The sequence below is a fragment of the Myotis yumanensis genome, unplaced genomic scaffold, assembly GCF_028538775.1.
Source record: "Myotis yumanensis isolate MYYU_CA2020_CCGP unplaced genomic scaffold, mMyoYum1.0.hap1 SCAF_17, whole genome shotgun sequence".
NCBI classification, from domain to species: Eukaryota; Metazoa; Chordata; class Mammalia; order Chiroptera; family Vespertilionidae; genus Myotis; species Myotis yumanensis.
Window position 1 is genome coordinate 5817954 of NW_027223768.1, and position 18227 is coordinate 5836180.

Below are 18227 nucleotides of genomic sequence, written 5' to 3' on the forward strand. Positions count from 1 at the left end.
CACAACACCTCCCGGGGACACACCTCCACCGGCTTCCCATTTCACTTAGAATGAATTTCAAACGCCTTTCCATGCCCTGCAAGGCCCCACCATGCCCTAGCCTTCCCTCCTGCAAGACTTCCCGGCTCATTCGTTCCTGTCCCTAACCTCAGGCCTCTCTCTCTCTCTCTCTCTCTCTCTCTCTCTCTCTCTCTCTCCCCCCTCTCATTCGAGATCACACCCTGGGCTTCCCCTCCCCGGGCCCCCTCCCTCGTCACCGCTGCTTTGGTTTCTTCCCTGCACCCATTTTTCTAACATCTATCTGTGCTCGTTGTCTCCTACAGGCACTATGTGGTGCAATTAACCGAGTATAAAGGAGATATTAAAAGTGTTTGTCAAATAAATGATGAATGAGTGCTTGTCACAGCTCTGTTTTATTGATTCATTCAACATATCGACCCCTTGTGAAGTAAACTCCCTGGAGGCTGGGAACGTGTTCCTTTTGTTCACTATGTCCCCCTAAGCGCTGAACAGGACTGTAAAAGTGACAAATGCAACGAAAGCCATGTTAAAAGAAGTTGGGGGACAACTAAAATGACTGAAGGAACTGAGGGATAAAGGACACCGAAGCTGGGACTGAAATAAGTGGAAACCAGAAGGACCGAAAAAGGTGAGCCGTCAGGCAGAGGGAATCTCGCGAGGTGTTGGGCAGCCAAGATGGCGGCGGCGCCTGCCGCCACACCTAATATGGCGGCCGGGGAGCGTTCCTGGGAAAAATCTCGCGAGAGTGGCACCGCGGCTCCTGTGCGGGAATTGAGCTGGGGGTGTGGAACAGGCAAGATGGAGCCCGCAGCCGGCAGCCCCGGCCCGCTGATCATGAACAACAAGCAGCCTCAGCCGCCGCCACCGCCGCCGCCCGCCGCGGCGCAGCCGCCGCCGCCCGGGGCCCCGCGGGCCGGCGCGGGCCTCCTGCCGGGGGGCAAAGCCCGAGAGTTCAACCGCAACCAGCGCAAAGACTCGGAGGTCAGGAGCTCGGGGGGCGAGGCTAGCCGGCGGCGGGGGGCGCGGGCCCGCGCCGCTCTCGGGTCCACGCTGGGTTCGCGGAGGGCCGGGCGGGACCTGGCAGCGGAGTTGTCATTTCACAGCGACGGGGGCAGCACGGGAGGCGGCGCCCCGGGCCGGGGGCGTGAAGCCGGGTCCGCGCCCCGAGCTCCCCGCCCGGGAGAGCCGCCGGGAGCCTGTGGCTGCTCGTTCGCTCCTCCCGCGCCGGAGCCGTGGCCGCGCCCTCGGAGCCCCAGCCTCTGGGGGGCCGCCCCCCGCCCCGGCTCGGGGGCCAAGAGTCGGTGGCCCGCGTACGCCCGGGGGGGCCGGGCGGCTGACCCCGACCCCGGTCTTCTCTGCTCTGGTCCCGCGGGCGCTCAGCGCTGTGGCCGGCGAGTGCGGCGGGGACGGGGCCGCGGAGCCGGACGGGGCCCCTGACCACCGGTAGCATCACGGCGCCCAGAGGTGGCGAGAGCGGGAGGGGGACCTTCCATCCGAGCCGAGCCGAGCCGGGCAGGGACAGGGTCGGCCCCGCTGCGACGGCGCCTGGAGGTCGGGGGGCCCGGTGCGCCCCGAGCTGAACGGTTCAAGATGAGAAATGCCCATTAGTAAACCGGGGCGAGGGCTCGGCGTTCCCTGCTCTCCGGCCGGGGGGCCGCGCCTCCCCTTCCGCAGGCACCGTAGCCCGGAGCCGCCTCGTCGCCTCGCCCGAGTGGAGTTCCTCCCACCGCCGCCCGGGAGGATTCATGAATGAGACGCTCCCGCCGCCGCGCGCGGGGCTCCTTCCCGGCGCGTTCCCAGAGCCCTTCTGCGCGGGCGCCCCGCGGGCGCGGAGGGACGGGAGGGCGCCTCGCTGTCCGGCGTGGGCACCGCCTGTGGGGACCGAGGGCACCACCCTGGACCTGCGAAGGCCGGCCCTGGTCCTACTGGCTCGTGCAGCCTCTGGTGCTAGTAAAGCAGGTCCAAGCCTGGCAGGTCCAAGCAGACACTCCCCTGCGCTCAGGGAGTTACTGGAAAAGCAAAGAAACCTCCTCTGAGGAGCCCGTGCGCAGAGGCTGGTGGGGGGCGTGGGAGCGGTGGGGTGACCCGCCTTCATCCTGAGAGGACTTGCAGTTTGCAGAGAGCTTTACGTTTTCCTTAAGCAGCCGTGATGCTCAAATCAGTACCCCGCGACGCATTTACATTTCCCTTCCCCCCCTTTCATTTCCATTTGGGCGCAGCTCAAGGCAGGGCAGTGGGTGAGCACATTTGAGCCGAGAGACCTGTGTTCATAGAGATGCGCACGCTGCCTCGGCTGGTTCTCTGGTTCTCGAGCTGGGAGCCGGGGCAGGGCCTGGCGGACCGGGCGGCACTGCTGGGAGCCCGCCCTGTGCTGCCCAACTTTCATTAGTGCCCTAAAGCCTCCGGGCAGCCCCGGCCGGTTTGGCTCAGCGGATAGCCCGTCGGCCTGTGGACTGAAGGGTCCCGAGTTTGATTCCCAGTCAAGGCACATGCCCGGGTTGCGGGCTCAGTCCCCAGTGGGGGGTGTGCAGGAGGCGGCCTATCAGTGATTCTCTCTTATCATTGATGTTACCATCTCTCCCTCTCTTTTCCTCTCTGAAATAAATTTAAAAAATATATATTTTTTTAAATGAAAAGAAGGGTCCCAGGTTTGATTCTGGCAACCAATTGATGTCTCTCAAATCAGTATTTCTCTCTCTGCGTCTCTCCCCCCTCCCTTCTACTCTCTCTAAAAATGACTGGAAAAACCTTGAGAGGATTAACAACAAAAACCTTCCAGGTAGATTTATGCAATGGGAGGATAAATGAAGAGCTGAAGTTCAGTACCTTGTGAACGTGTCCCCTGTTGCCTCTGACTAGGAAGGGGAGTTCATGTCACCCTCAGTGTCTGTGGGCACGTTACCGGGTTTCGTGGGTGGGCAGCCTTTGTCTTCCCACGGAGCTTGTAGCTAGGCCTGAGGACTTCACCTGTGTCTCCACGTCCTCTTCCCAGAAGGCCTCCCAGACGGTGTGTGCTCAGCGATCACCTGTCCCCAGCAGTGAAATGATTCTCTTTGTCACACTCTCTCCGGTGGGGAGGGAAGCCGTTCTGTTCAGCTGCTGCCTTCCTGTTGGTTCTCACTGAAATGTGAGAGAAGGCTGAGGGGGTCGATATTCGTGCTGTCCTGGCTGGTGACAGCCCACTAGCCAGAGAAAAGTGAGGCTGCCGGAATCTGGGCACCAGATGGCGTGAATGGTCATTCCCTGCATGGAATGCATAGAAGCTTTGTGTTCATTCATCCAGCAAGTAGTTATTTGAGTAAACTATTCACTCACTCACGCACTCATTCATGGCAAGTAGTGCTGGGCATTGTGGAATCCATGATGAGCAAAATGGACAATGTTCCGCCTCTCAGGGAACTTGCAGTCCCAAGGAGGCAGCATTAACAATACCCCTGCCCCTGTAGCACTGTGAGTCACAGGTGCTCTGAAGGATCGTGCAGGTGCTGGAGCCCGGGAGACGAATGTGATAAAACATCGGAAGAGTGGCGGCGGTGGTGTCCTTAGCACAGCAGTGTCTCTGGAAGCACGCGTGTTTCTTCCTTTGGGAAGCAGCGACCTTGTGTATCATCTCTCCTGTTCCCAACAGGGCTATTCCGAGTCTCCGGACCTGGAGTTTGAGTATGCTGACACGGACAAGTGGGCGGCCGAGCTGTCGGGTAAAGATAGACCTTTGTGTTCTTTGGGGGTGTTTTTACCTTATTGGTCTTTAATAAAATGAAGAGTGAATGCCATTTTGGAGTCCACTTTCCCTCCTAGTTAGTCTCAGTCAGTAATGATGTGTATAAAACAGGTTAATTACTGGGCCCAGCCTGTGTGTCTCATAGCTTTGGCTTGTCCTTTACTTTAATGAAGCATCTCTGGGTGGTCGGCTCTGCTGGCTGTGGCCCAGTCCCCGTGTGGACAGAGGTGCTCCTTGGCCATACACGGTCCCCTGACGGGTCTCTCCTAGGGCAGTGAGTGGTGAGGAATGCAAGCACTGGGTGTTTGCAGCTGCGTACATCTGTCGCTGCCCCTGCTGCTCCTGTGTAACGTGAGGTTACCCTGAGCTGCTCCACAGGCTTTGGGGTACAGTACTCTTCAGAAGGCAGCACCCACTGAGAGACACGTTTGTGATGGCAGTCAGCCACTGGCCTGGCCTGCTGGGGTCCATGTGCACCAGGTGGGGCCACCCCGCATCTAGGCTGCACTGGCATTCTGGGTCAGCTGCAGGGAAAGTCAGCTTTCTCTCTGTCCTGTTCACCAGAACACTAAGACCCTAGTCGTTACAGAACATAGTCCAGGAGTGACTGCAACTCGGGACGGAGTTGGCCCGGGAAGCAGACGCTTTGCCTTCTCTGCTGCGTGTGAGCCCCGGTGTGGGATGTGGACACAGAGCTGATGAGACTTTGTTCTTGCCAGAGCTTTACAGCTACACGGAGGGGCCAGAATTCCTGATGAACCGAAAATGCTTCGAGGAGGACTTCCGCCTCCATGGTGAGATGGTTCCCTCCACATCGAGGTTCCTTTCACCCGTGTCATGAGAGCTGCAGGGTTCCTCCTAGTCATCTCAGTGACCTCAGTCATCCCCGACGGCCTGCAAAGCCGGCTGAGCCATGACTGTGCCAGGCCAGATGTGCCATTCAGGGTGGGCTTGCAAGTCCTCTGATGGTGGCTTTTCAGAATGTGAGTCTCAGGAAAAGAAGAAACTTGATGTGTTTAAAATTGCAGCAAAAATAGCATTGTTTCAGTCTGGAAAGTCAGGTTCCTAGGGCAGTGGGGGGACCTTAGCCCTCTGGGGAGAGTGACTGGCTCTCTGAGCTCTGTCCCGAGGCAGGCCTGCATTTGGTGGCTTAGCTGGTGCCAGGCCGTTGTGAGGCTGTCTGGCCTCAGGTGGAACTGGCCTCTTGCCCTGCAGTGACCGATAAGAAGTGGACCGAGCTGGACACCAACCAGCACCGGACCCACGCCATGAGGCTCCTGGACGGCCTGGAAGTCACTGCCAGGGAGAAGAGACTCAAGGTGGCCCGGGCAATTCTCTACGTTGCCCAAGGTACTGAGTGGACCCCAGGGCGCGGGTCCCTTCAGTGACCTGGCCAGTCGGATGCGGGCAGGGCTCTGAGCTGTGCCCTGTCTGCAGGCACCTTCGGGGAGTGCAGCTCGGAGGCGGAGGTGCAGTTTTGGATGCGCTACAACATCTTCCTGCTCCTGGAGGTAGGCACGTTCCATGCGCTGGTGGAGCTGCTCAACATGGAAATAGAGTGAGTCCCAAGGGGCCCGAGCAAGGGGCACGGGGGAGCTTATGGAACCAGTCTTTTTTTTTTTTTTTTTAATATATTTCATTGATTTTTTTACAGAGAAGAAGGGAGAGAAATAGAGAGTTAGAAACATCGATCAGCTGCCCCCTGCACACCCCCTACTGGGGATGTGCCCGCAACCAAGGTACATGCCCTTGACCGGAATGGAACCTGGGACCTTTCAGTCCGCAAGCCGATGCTCTATCCCAGGGGTGGGCAAACTTTTTGACTCGAGGGCCACAATGGGTTCTTAAACTGGACCGGAGGGCCGGAACAAAAGCATGGATGGAGTGTTTGTGTGAACTAATATAAATTCAAAGTAAACATCATTACATAAAAGGGTACGGTCTTTTTTTTTTTTTAGTTTTATTCATTTCAAATGGGCCGTAGTTTGCCCACGGCTGCTCTATCCACTGAGCCAAACCGGTTAGGGCTGGAACCAGTCTTGAGGATCTGGTGCAGGGCCTGAGTCTAAGCGTGTCACAGTGTTTTATCCCTGGTGGGGCAGCCCTTGTCAAGGGGACCCTCTCTTCCCTCTGGGGCAGCACTGATTCAGTCTCTCCTGCAGCAACAGCGCCGCCTGCAGCAGCGCAGTGAGGAAGCCGGCCATCTCCCTGGCTGACAGCACGGACCTCAGGTGAGGCCGGTTAGCCTGAGTGGCGTCAGAGCAGGGCTTGGGGCGTCCTTGGGTTTACTTGGTGTGGGCCCTGTACGCGTCCTTCTCACACACTCACCTGGGGTGGGATCAGTCAGCCCTGCTCGGGGCTCTCTCGGGCGGGGCTCTGGGTTGAGTCTCCCAGAGGAAATCATGTGATAGGACCGCAGTGCTGAGAATGCCCTGGGCCTTTCTATTGGATGGAACGCTGGATGCCACTCCTCACATTCCCACCTTCTCACACCCAGCTGCCCCACCTGCGTAGAGTTAGTCCTGACAGTTCAAGATGCTCATGGCTGCACAGGAAGTAATCGCAGCTGCTCAAGAGCAAGAGCACCTCCCCATCTGTGAAGAGTAGAACCTGTCTCTGTGCCTTTGGAAGTTTCCAGACTGGGTGTTGGTGGTGTCCTCGCTGTAGTTAGGGTCCCGGGCATCACCCTGCGTGCTCCTGATTTGCACCCACCGTGGTAAACACATCCTGTTCTCACCTCCACCCTGTTCTCTCCCACCGCTGGGTCTTTTTCATTCCAGGAAGCTCAGGGCAGTAAATTTTGTGGTCATTGTTCACATTAATCCATTCAGCAGCCATTTGCCAAGCACCTGCTTTGAGCGAGCACTTTGCTAGACATCGAAATACAGAACAGATCGGGTCCCACCTTAGCAACATGAGACAGAAAGAAGCCCACATGCTCTGTGGGACGCTCAGTTTCCTGGCGGTTAACAGCCCTCCCATCTGCCAGCCTTGGTGCCCAGGCTTTTCTCGTGTCAGTGGGCGTGAGGAAGCCAAGGGGCTCCCTTGACACCCCCCCCTTCCGCCCTGTTATCGCCCCCCCAGGGTCCTGCTCAACATCATGTACCTGATTGTGGAGACCGTCCACCAGGAGTGTGAGGGCGATAAGGCCGAGTGGAGGACCATGCGCCAGACCTTCAGGGCCGAGCTGGGTAGGACCCCTGGGTCCTGTCCGGAGGCCCCTCCTGGTGCTGAGGCTGGTGGGCTTGGGAGGGCCCTGTTCCTGCGTGTGCTCCTGACACCGTGGTCACCTCCAGGTTCCCCGCTGTACAACAACGAGCCATTCGCCATCATGCTGTTTGGGATGGTGACCAAATTTTGCAGTGGCCACGCCCCTCACTTCCCCATGAAGAAGGTTCTCTTGCTGCTTTGGAAGACAGTACTGGTGAGCGCCTCCTGGAAGGGGAAGCCAGGGGACAGGGCCGGAGAGGGGCTTGGACCACTCCCCCTGGGGGTCACCCTCCCTCTCAGAAGGGGCCAGCCCTGTGGAGCTTGCAGGCGAGGCTCTCCAGTCTCCTTTTTACATGAAGAGCATGGCAGACAGAGAGCTGAGCGTGCGTGTGCACTAGGCTCGATCAGCCCGTTTCTCCTCTCCCTTCCCAGCCTCACTGAACTCTCCTGGGGTGGATATAGTCCCTTGTTCAGAGGTCGAGAGGGTCTCTGTAAAGATGGCATGGGTGCTCTCGCGCCTGGCACAGCCTGTGGGCATGTTGACCCCGGCCTGCTTCCGTCTGATGCAGTGCACGCTGGGTGGCTTTGAGGAGCTGCAGAGCATGAAGGCCGAGAAGCGCACCATGCTGGGCCTGCCCCCGCTGCCTGAGGACAGCATCAAAGTGATCCGCAACATGAGGGCCGCCTCGCCGCCCGCATCTGCCTCCGATCTGATTGAGCAGCAGCAGAAACGGGGCCGGCGGGAGCACAAGGTGAGGGCGACAGGAACGGCCTCTGAACGGCTTGGTCAGGTGAAGGCCTCCAGGCAGGGTCACTGTCCCCAGTGCAGGGTCCCAGCTTACAGTGGGTCTCAGGAGGGACTAGGGCAAGGAATGACTTGTCATCTGGTCCCAACCTTGACTTCCTGTCTGGTTTCTCACTGCCCTTTCTGTGTCGCAGCCTCTGTAGCTTCCTCGGCCTTTTCTGGTTCCTCAGTGGGCTCTCGTCTGCTCTCCCCCGTCTCCAGGCGCTGATAAAGCAGGACAACCTGGACGCCTTCAACGAGCGGGACCCCTACAAGGCCGACGACTCTCGAGAGGAGGAAGAAGAGAACGATGACGACAACAGCCTGGAGGGGGAGACGTTCCCCCTCGAGCGGGACGAGGTGATGCCTCCCCCACTACAGCACCCCCAGACTGACAGATTTACCTGCCCAAAGGGGCTCCCATGGGCGCCCAAGGTCAGGTGAGTCTCAGACCTTTGGAAAGCTCTTGGCCTAAAACCAGGGCCCTCACACCCACAGGCCTGGCACCTGGCCTGGGTCACGTGAGGTCCTCTGCTGGGACAGGCTGGGCTTGGCTCTGGGATGAGGCTCTCTTAAAGTCCCCTGTGCTGGCCCGGGTCTTGGGGGCTGGCCTGGCTGGCCTTGCACAAAGAGGCCCTTGTGTGGCTCTGGAGTGGTAATCGGAGCTCGCTCTTGGGTAGACATGATAACAAGTGAAGGGGGTGGGAAAAATGAGAACAAGGACATTTAAGTGACCCCATTGCCACCCCCCTGAGGTTGTATGTGGTTAACAGAAAAGTGATAGATTAAGGAATAGCTCCTTTAGAGCCATAATTCAGGTATTGAGATATATGTGCATGAATCAGTGGGCGGGAAGGCACCTTGATATATAGAAATGATGTCTGTTTGAAATGGCTCCAACTTAAGAACTAGATGGACATGTGAGAGGATATAGAAGTCATTTTCTCCATCCAGGTAAAGCCCCAGTTTTCCGTGATCCGTGATGGGAAAACACACAAGTCTTCAGAAAATGCAGGATACACTGATTGACAGGAAAATGGGACTTATGAAAAAAATCAGTAGCTTATAGCTCTCGTTGTAAAAATTTTAAGTGTTTGAGGAGTTCTGTTGACAAAGGTCTTAATATCTGAATAAAGTATGCTTTTAATTCAATGTATCACTTTAATTTTACAAGTACTGTAAACAAGTTACACATAATATAATTGCAGGTCATTGATTCAACATTATGAAGGACATTAAAATAGCCTTGAAGGTTTCAGGGTTTTTTTCCATAAAGAAAAACAGTTGAGGGAGACTTTTTCTTCTGCCTCCACAATTTCTGGATGTTCTGTATTTTATTAACCATGACACCTTGAAATAACATTTAGTAAAAGCCTTGCTCTCTCTCTCTCTTGGGCAGAGAGAAAGACATTGAGATGTTCCTCGAGTCCAGCCGCAGCAAATTCATAGGTTACACTCTGGGCAGGTGAGTGTGATCTGAGTTCCTTTTGAAGAAAAGTAGCGAGAAATCCACTCTCTTGGCCTTTGGTGTTTGGGGACCCAGGCGGATTGATGTCTGGGCTTAACACAGGGCCTTCTTTATCCTCCAGCGACACGAACACAGTGGTGGGGCTGCCCAGGCCAATCCACGAAAGCATCAAGACTCTGAAACAGGTAGGTGGTGTGAGCTTTTGGCCTAGTTTGGTCCCAAGTGAGTGAAGTGAGATCGGCCCGTTGGGAGAAGCCATTTAGACTGTTGTCGGCCTGAAGGAGCCTGGGCTGGAGGCATGGGTGGACGGTGGCAGTTCCTCTCAGCAGTTCTTCGTAAATTCTACTGATTCTAGCTGAGCTTTGGTTGGGGACTTAATTGGTGGCTCATTCAAGATTATATTACCTGAAGCTGTTGGAGTTTTAGGGGCCCACTAAATAGCCCCCTTTCCTTGCTCAAGTTCTAAGGCAATTGAGATAGAGGAGTAGGCAGGTGGAGATAGAAACACCAGCTTTGAGACTGGCAGAGACGTTAGAGACTGAGGCGAAGGGCACTGCAGCCATAGGTGTCCCAGCCCTGCCTTCCCGAATGAGGCAGACTCCCCCACCCAGAGCCAGGCAGTGCTGGAGCCCACCAGGCCTGCTCGAGGAGCAGAGGAGCGCACAGGCTTTTGTTCAAGAGAAAAGCGAAAGGGGTGGGCTTAGCATGTCCTGTTCCTCTGCCCAGTCAGCCAGGCGGGGTGTGTGGGAGGGGCAGGGGTGTATTGCACATCCATGTTGTCCACGGGGAGGAACACCAAGAGCGGTAAAGAGGTGTCTCCCTAACAACCCATCTGGAGTGTGAATGTCTATGTTTTTGGAACATGTTTCTGAAATGTTTAGTACTGAGTGGGCCCCATGCTTTTTGAGTACTTGATCCTGAATACTCGAGTACTTTATTCTACTTGGACTAATTTTTCTGTCACTATAGCTATCTGAAAGCCCCTTTCTCTCCCTTAATTTGCTTTTTTCTAGTCTTTTATGTGCTTTTTATACTGGTTTTAAGAGGCAAGTGCTGCCTAGCTGATGTGGCTCAGTGGTTACGCATCGACCTATGAACCAGGAGGTCATGGTTCAATTCCCGGTCAGGGCACATGCCCAAGTTTCAAGCTCAGTCCTGGTAGAGGGTGCTGAGGAGGCAACTGATCAATGATTCTGTCACATCATTGGTGTTTCTCTCTCCCCCTCTCTCTTTCCTTCTGAAATCAATAAAAACAAATTTTTTTTTTTTTTAAAAAGCAATTGCTCACTTAGGCAAGAATTTGGGTTCAGGAGGTTAGTAGGGATCTTTGTGGAGATTCCCTCTTGGAGAAGATTGTTTGAAGCAGTTGCCCGGGTCTTTGCCAGGGTGTGGGGCTTGCAGCCAGAGAGTAGGAACTGTTCCCAGCGCCTCTTCCCTTCTCCCCAGCACAAGTACACGTCGATCGCGGAGGTCCAGGCGCAGATGGAGGAGGAGTTCCTTCGCTCTCCTCTTTCAGGGGTGAGTTGGGGCCTTCCTCAGCCAAGAGGATCCCTCCGCTCTTTCCAGGCACAGTGCTGGGCCTAGACCGCGAAGTTGCCTGGTCCTGCCCTCTTGCTCCCCCTGCAGGGGTGGCTTATCGGGTGCCGGGGTGAAGAGCACAGGCTCTGAGCCAGTCACCACCTCTGAATCCAGCGCCACCACTCGGGGTGACAACTTCGCAGGAGACTGGATCTCTGTGCTTCAGTTTCCTCACCTGTGAGATGGGGATAATAATCATGCCCTCTTCACAGAGTGTAGTGAGGACTAATGGGCTTCCTACAAGGAAAGTGCCTGCACGTTGTCAGTCAGGTGTGCTGTCACTATCCGCATCGTTGTTTACATCAGTGCTTACAGCCCCTCCTCCAGCCAGCGAGTCAGCTGGCTCAGGATACTGTCAGGACTGGGCTTGAATCTCTACCCTTGTGGTCAAAGGGAGAAGAGGAAGTGGAGCAAGTCCCTGCAGAAACACTCTACCAAGGCCTACTCCCCAGCCTGCCCCAGTACATGGTGAGTCCCTCCTCAGGCTCCAGCCTGCCTGCCAGTGCCTCCAGTCCCTCCTGAGTGCCCTGCCCCTGGGCCCCTGCGGAGGGACCACCTCTCCGGGCTGAGGCCTGCACCTGGGTGCTCCTGTCCTCCCAGATCGCGCTGCTGAAGATCCTGCTGGCTGCAGCCCCCACCTCCAAAGCCAAAACCGACTCGATCAACATCCTGGCCGACGTCCTGCCTGAGGAGATGCCGTGAGTACCGTCGCCCCTGTGCGTGGAACAGGTGGGGCAACAGAACGGGCCGTGTCTCCCTTTCAGTCCTCAGGTTTGGGAGGTTGCTTCCTTTTTTGACTCAACTTCTCTGCAGATTAAGTTGAGGGTATTCCTGGCTCAGAAGAAAAATAAGTACTGGGTTAAATATCTCGATTTGCTGCTTGGGGAGAAGGTCAGCCCAGCTGGCCTGGATTCTAGTGTAGACTCTGCCCTGAGTGGATGCCTGAGTGACCGGGAGAGTCCTCACCCCTCTGCAGAGTGAATTGGGCTGGGGCAACATTTCCCCAAACCCCCCCCAAAGCTGTGTGGCTGGGACATCAGGACGGGGAGATGCAGCTTCTGGACACCGTGCCAGCCAGCAGCTGAGCCTCCGCTGGGTGTGGCTCCCCCGTTCACAATACCCGGCCTGCGGGCCGTTTGTGAGTGCCTCAGGTGACAGTGAAGTCCTCAGGGCGCTTCCTCCCTGGGGCACTGACCGTCTCTGTTTGATGTGAGGACAAACCGAGATCGAGATCGTGTTCTCCTTTGAGAGGGACGTGGCCTTGACCTGGCCTCCTGCCTGCCCGCTCCTCCCGCCCAGCTCCCTGGTGGCGGGGCTCCTTGAGTCTGGGGTGAAAGGCAGGTGAGGCTGGAGGCAGGGCTTGGCTAATACCAAAGCGGGTGTCAGAACACTGGGCCATTGTGATGGTCCTTGGTAAGGGGGTTCCTGAGTCAAATACTGTACCTCCTCTTAAAAAACTGACAGTGAGAAGTCTTGAGTCAAGAAACTGATTTAAGTGTCTGATCACTATGTTATACACCTGGAATGAGTATAATATTGCGTCAAGTGTAACAAAAATAAATTCAAAGTAAAAAGAAAGAAACTAATTTAACTCAGTGCTTCCTAAGTTTTCCCCATAACATGAAGCGTGCCGTGTGGTGGTATTCCACAGAGCACGCGTGGGAACACGGTCCCTGTAGTGGCAGAAATTTAGGGGCCTCTTGAGAAGTTCACTGTGGAGGAAAGGCAGGGAAATAGGCTAAGGATGTGTTGAAACATCACAGGAAGAGAGTTATGCTGAGCTTGGGAGCGGGGTGGGAGGAGCCCTGGGCCTGACCTGAGATGTCCATGGGTCGGGGGTGAAGTGGGAGCCTTTGCCCAGAGAAGGCTCAGGAATCCCGTCTCCTGTGAGCACCTAGGAGGGCGCGGAACAAGCTGCGGGCTCACCCGGCTGTTGTGTTTCAGCACCACAGTGTTGCAGAGCATGAAGCTGGGCGTGGATGTGAACCGCCACAAAGAAGTCATTGTCAAGGCCATTTCCGCTGTCCTGCTGCTGCTGCTCAAGCACTTTAAGTTGAACCACGTCTACCAGGTACCTGCCAGGCCTCCTTCCTGTCCACTGGCCACGGCCTGGCAGTGCTGCCCTCCAGGCCTGAAGACGGAGGCCTTGGCCTTCAAACGTTCTGACTCAGTCTTCCAGCCGAGGCCTTCTATCCCGGGAGGAGAGACAGGAGAGACGGGCGGCCCCCGCGGGTGTGCTGATTGTCTTCTGTTGGTTTCAGTTTGAATACATGGCCCAGCACCTGGTGTTTGCCAACTGCATCCCTTTGATTCTAAAGTTCTTCAATCAAAACATCATGTCCTACATCACTGCCAAGAACAGGTGACAGGGACCAGGGCTCAGGAGGGGGGCCCGGGGCCAGACGGCAGGGCTCCCAGGTAGCCGCTCCCACTGAACCCACTCAGCACCTCTAGGCCAGCACTCTGCCAGGCTTCTCAGAGATGAATGAAGCACGGTCCCTGCCTGTGGAAAACACCGGTGTGTCAAATCCCAGTCCAGCTATCTAGTGACCCGTGACTCGGTCTGTGCCTGGGTGGGAGGGGTCTCATCCTAGGCTCTGGTACAGCCCTCACTGTCCCGTGCCTTTTAAATTTAATTAATTAATTAATTTTGAGGAGGCCAGGCTGCCTGCTCTCCCTAGGGAGCTCAACCATGTGCGCTGTCACGCCCTGTCTGCTGACTCCTAGACCCCATCCCTCTCGCCTGGTGCCATCTGTACTTGGCAGTGCCTGCTCATCAGTGTGGTACATCACAGGGCAAGTCATCAGCCGACACTGTCTCCCGAGGGGCTTGGCATACACTCATTGCCTTAAGAAGTCTCCCCCAGCCCAGGTGCATGGCTGCGGGGAAAGCAGGGTCTCCACCCCTTACACAGTGTCAGGCTGGTCTCTGGCCAGGGGGACCCTACGTTTCTCTGGGAGCAGGTGCTTCCTCATCTTAGAGCTGGAAACCAGGGCGGTGCAGGCAAGGTAGATCCTGCTTGCATCCCAACGAGTGAGGGAGGAGAGCAGAGCCAGACCCAGCCTTTGCTCATGGTGGGCGCCTGCCTGCCCTTGCCCTACAGCATTTCTGTCCTGGATTACCCTCACTGCGTGGTGCACGAGCTGCCAGAGCTGACTGCGGAGAGTCTGGTGAGTGGCCAGGCTCTACCGGCTGTCCCTTTGGTGTGGGGGTGGGTGGTGCAGAGCCCGGCTCCCCCACCTGGGATGGAGGTGTCTTCACAGATGAGGTCCTGTCGAGTGCCTGGCTTTTAAAGCACTAATTGCATACAAGGGCGGGGAGGGACCTTATAGGGCAGAAAGATTGGGGGGTAGGGATTCCTTTGTTGGGAGCATGGTCTTCAGGGGCTGATGACCCAGCGCTCACCAAGCCGAATTGCTTCTCTCCCCCTCGCTGGGACTGTGGGCCCAGCTCTGAGGGATGGAGTTTCCTGGGGGCTGAGGAGAGGAGTGGGTGCCGGCACAGGCAGGGAGACCTGCAGGTCTGAGGTCATGCATGTGCCACCCTGGAAGCTGCTGAGCCCCTGCCCTGAGGGTCGTGGTTCCTGGGCTTTCCCTGCAGGAAGCAGGCGACAATAACCAGTTTTGCTGGAGGAACCTCTTTTCTTGTATCAATCTCCTCCGGATCTTGAACAAGCTGACCAAGTGGAAACACTCAAGAACGATGGTGAGTCAGCATGGACCCTGTGACAGAGTGTCATGCCCGTCCTCCCCTGAGCAGGAGCAGGGGTCCGGGGTGGGCTCGCTGCTGCGGCTGTATCCTTCCTCCTCACTTTCCTGCAGCCACATCGTGTATTTTAAGGACTGATTCCTGGTTCCTTGACAAGTCGGGGAATTCATAGCTTCAGATTCCAAAATGACTCACAATTAGGGTGGCCAGCGGTCCTGGTTGGCCTGGGACTTGGTGGTTTTAGCTGTGAAGTTCCGCGTCCCAGCAAACCCCTCAGTCTGGGGAAAGCTGGGACAGTTGGTCATCCTGCCCATGACCGCAAACCGGCTGAGCAGCGGCTGGTGATGCAGGCATTATTTGTGCCCGCCCGTGCCCTTCCAGATGCTGGTGGTGTTCAAGTCCGCCCCCATCCTGAAGCGGGCCCTGAAGGTGAAGCAGGCCATGATGCAGCTGTACGTGCTGAAGCTGCTCAAGGTGCAGACCAAGTACCTGGGGCGGCAGTGGCGCAAGAGCAACATGAAGACCATGTCTGCCATCTACCAGAAGGTGCGGCACCGGCTCAACGACGACTGGGCCTACGGCAACGGTGAGGCCTGCAAGTGGGTGCTGTGGGGGTCGGGCAGCGGCAACCTCTTCCCCTCTGCTCCAGGCCGCCCTGAGGAATCGGGTGGGAGCGTGAGGAAGGACCTTGAGAAGCTGCCCAGACTCGGTGTCTGATCATCCCCATTCCTCTGTCCCTCCCTCGAAGTTCTGCCTTTTCCAGAAATTGTCATAAGTCTCTCTCCCATCTTTTCTCTCCCCCCTGCCCACAAGTTCTCTCAGCTCTTGACCAGCCTCAGACTCTGCTCCAGTGATCTTTCTAGAGTGCGGGTCTGCGGGCACCTCCGAGGAAAGGCCTTCACTGGCCTCCGATTGCCCTTGGAATTAGAGCCAAACTCTCACATGTGGCGTATGAGGCCCACACTCTTGCCTCCTCCCTCCCTCCCTTTCTCCTCCCCTTCTCTCTAACTGGACCCAGCTTCTCTGCAGCCCAGCCCGTCACTCCGGGTCTCTGGGCACACGGGGCACTCAGTCTGTGCATATAGCCTATGACCCTCTTCTGTGCCTTCTGGCAGGGTGCCTCCCCCACACCCCGCACCCCCACAACTGTCCCGTGTCCGCGTGTTTCTTCCCCTCTGGGCAGCCGCCTCAGCCTCCTGGGCAGAGTGGGTTCTTCTAGGTGTCCCCTGGCCACGCTGCCGCATCATTTCAGTTCCTGGCCCAGCACCCCGTGACTTCGTGCCTGGGCAGGAAATCGAGAGAATGAGCTAATGAGGCACCTGCATGCTCCTCCTCTGATCCAGAGAGCCAGGGACCAGGTGGCTTTCAGAGCAGTGGGTCATACCTGTGGCTCCTCGCTGGGTCCACTTGGCCACAGTGCGGCCTCCTCTGTAGATCTGGCTTTTCTCCTGTCACCTGACTTTCCCTTGTATCCAGGAAAGAAGTTCTGTCAGTGTTGCTGAGGGTGGGACTTGGAAGTTGGCATCGAGTCAAGTGGGGTAGGGGCCTGGCCCTTAATTTGTGAGTGCCAGGGGAGCTGCCGGGAAGGCCTAGCTCCTGACCATGTCTTCCTGCTTTGTCCCAGACCTGGATGCCCGGCCTTGGGACTTCCAGGCGGAGGAGTGTGCCCTCCGTGCCAACATTGAACGCTTTAACGCCCGGCGCTATGACCGGGCCCACAGCAACCCCGACTTCCTGCCTGTGGACAACTGCCTGCAGAGCGTCCTGGGCCAGCGGGTGGACCTCCCTGAGGACTTCCAGATGAACTACGACCTCTGGTTAGAAAGGGAGGTTTTCTCCAAGCCCATTTCCTGGGAAGAGCTGCTGCAGTGAGGCTCCTGGAGGGGACCCAACAGGAAAGGTGATGTGTCGAGGTGCCCAGGGCCTGTCCTGGTTCACTGCAGTGCGCCCAGCCCCCTCCAGGTGGCAGCACCACCTCACTGTGCCCTCCCCAGACAGCTCTGGGCTTGGCCTCTGGTTGGTCCCGGCATCTTGCCTGGGAGCGTCATCTCTGCTTGCCACCCTCTCTCCATTCCTCCTCCCTCCTCTTTTGGACATGGTTGGTTGCAGCTCGTTTCTCATTCAGCCCAAGGCTGGGAAAAGCTGGGATAGGCTGGGAACCCATCACGTCTGAATGTCGGGGCCCACGCTGACTCTTCTGGAGACAGGCAGATCCTTGGCAGCCAGCTTGCCGAGGAGGACGCTTAGCATTGGGGCCGGAGCCAAACAGTCAGAGTCCTGGTTTTGCTTTGGGGGTTTCTGGTGTCATCCCAGCCTCCCGCTGAGTTTCCTCCAGAAGCAGTTGCAGAGGCTCCTGCAGCTCCCTCAGCACTGGGTTGGGACAAGGTGGGGTGGGAAGAGAAGCTTCCCATAGCCAGAGGTGCCCTCTCCCGCTGGATCTTCGAGGGTCTGTAAATATCTATATATAAACCTGTGTGTGTTCTCTTGTGTCACGTTGGGGTTTTTAATGTGTTTGTGTATTCTGTTTACATTAAAAGGAAGTAAAAGTAATCCCAATGGCCTCGTCTGCAGAAAGTGTGGCCCCTGAACATGTCCTCCAGGTCTAGAAATGGGATTCTTGCCAGGCTGCCTGCCCTTGCCCTCTGTGGGGCACTCCTCCAGAGTGTTCTCCCGCCTCCATCTGGCGTTGCCCACTCCAGGGCTCTGGGTTGCGGGGTGACACGTTGTCCTGCGCCCCTGGGTTTGATGGCATGCGGTAGGAGCTCCAGGCTTCTCAGGATCACAGTCCTGAGCTGGCTTCAGAGCCTGGGCGTGTCTGCCTCCTCCTCGCTCCATCTGTGGCTCTGCTTCTGGGATCTCCCCCTCCTGTTGCTGATAAAGGAGCACCCTCTCCAGAACTGCTGGAAGCTCGCCTGGCTCCCCCGCAGGCCAAGTGTGGGAGGTTCCATCTCGGGCTCTTGACTTACAAAGGAAACGTGTTCTGGGGAACCTCCAGGACCTAGAGGAAGTATGTACTGTGAGGTTACAGTCTCCGTAAGATGGATTTGCCCTTTCTTACTCCCCAGCCATCCCGGTCACTCAGCCCGCCTGCCTGCGGCTTTGTTCTCCCTCGTTGATTTTCCCAATCCCTCCTCTGAAGTTTCCTTAACCAGAGGTGCCGTTTTCCTTCTTGGTCTGCTAAGGCCTGTAAATACCTGTATGTATCTGTGCAAACAAGCACACAGACTGTCAGATCTGCGACGGCCGCAGAGCCTGGGTGAGGAGGCCAGAGCCAGGGGCCTCCTGGGAGAGGAGCCTTGTCATAGCCGGAGTGTGCTCGTGGCAGGGTGGCCATTTGAACCCAAGTCTTGGTACAGAAATATCTTTTGGAGCCAGTGACCACCGATCTCTGTGGCGTGTACCTCATCTGGGCCATGAGATGGACAGGGTCTGTGAAGGCCCCTTTGTAAATGGCTGAGATACATAAAAGGTTAATTATTGCTAACCAGGCTCAGGGCCCAGTGCTCCTTCAGTCCACTCAGGGACGGATAACCCCGTGGCCATATCACTTTGAGGATGGGAACTTGTCAATCAAGAGTTAGCCCGGCTGGCGTGGCTCAGTGTTTGAGCGTAGACCAGGAAGTCACTGTTCGATTCCCAGTCAGGGCACATGCCCGGGTTGCAGGCTCGATCCCCTGTGGGGAGCGTGCAGGAGGCAGCTGATCAATGCTTCTCTCTCGTCATTCGTGTTTTTATC

The 18227-nt window shown here is 56.7% G+C and overlaps 1 protein-coding gene across 1 annotated transcript; it reads left to right on the forward strand.

The window, feature by feature from the left end:
* Positions 1–813: 813 nt before the first annotated feature.
* On the forward strand, positions 814–17035 carry STRIP1 (striatin interacting protein 1). The gene is made up of 21 exons (XM_070396270.1): positions 814–1002; positions 3650–3719; positions 4462–4536; positions 4958–5092; positions 5180–5300; positions 5905–5973; positions 6827–6933; positions 7039–7166; positions 7522–7704; positions 7959–8176; positions 9136–9201; positions 9326–9389; positions 10651–10722; positions 11176–11250; positions 11383–11480; positions 12727–12853; positions 13044–13144; positions 13887–13953; positions 14384–14488; positions 14873–15077; positions 16116–17035. The coding sequence occupies exons 1-21, from the start codon at positions 820–822 to the stop codon at positions 16361–16363; spliced, it is 2517 nt and encodes an 838-aa protein (XP_070252371.1). The 5' UTR covers positions 814–819; the 3' UTR covers positions 16364–17035.
* Positions 17036–18227: the final 1192 nt, after the last annotated feature.

Bases quoted from the DNA above. Each gene is read 5' to 3' on its own strand.
- STRIP1 (XM_070396270.1), top strand. From the start codon at position 820: ATGGAGCCCGCAGCCGGCAGCCCCGGCCCGCTGATCATGAACAACAAG. The intron at 9,390-10,650 runs GTAGGTGGTGTG...CCTTCTCCCCAG, and splicing joins GCATCAAGACTCTGAAACAG to CACAAGTACACGTCGATCGC. The intron at 10,723-11,175 runs GTGAGTTGGGGC...TTGTGGTCAAAG, and splicing joins TTCGCTCTCCTCTTTCAGGG to GGAGAAGAGGAAGTGGAGCA.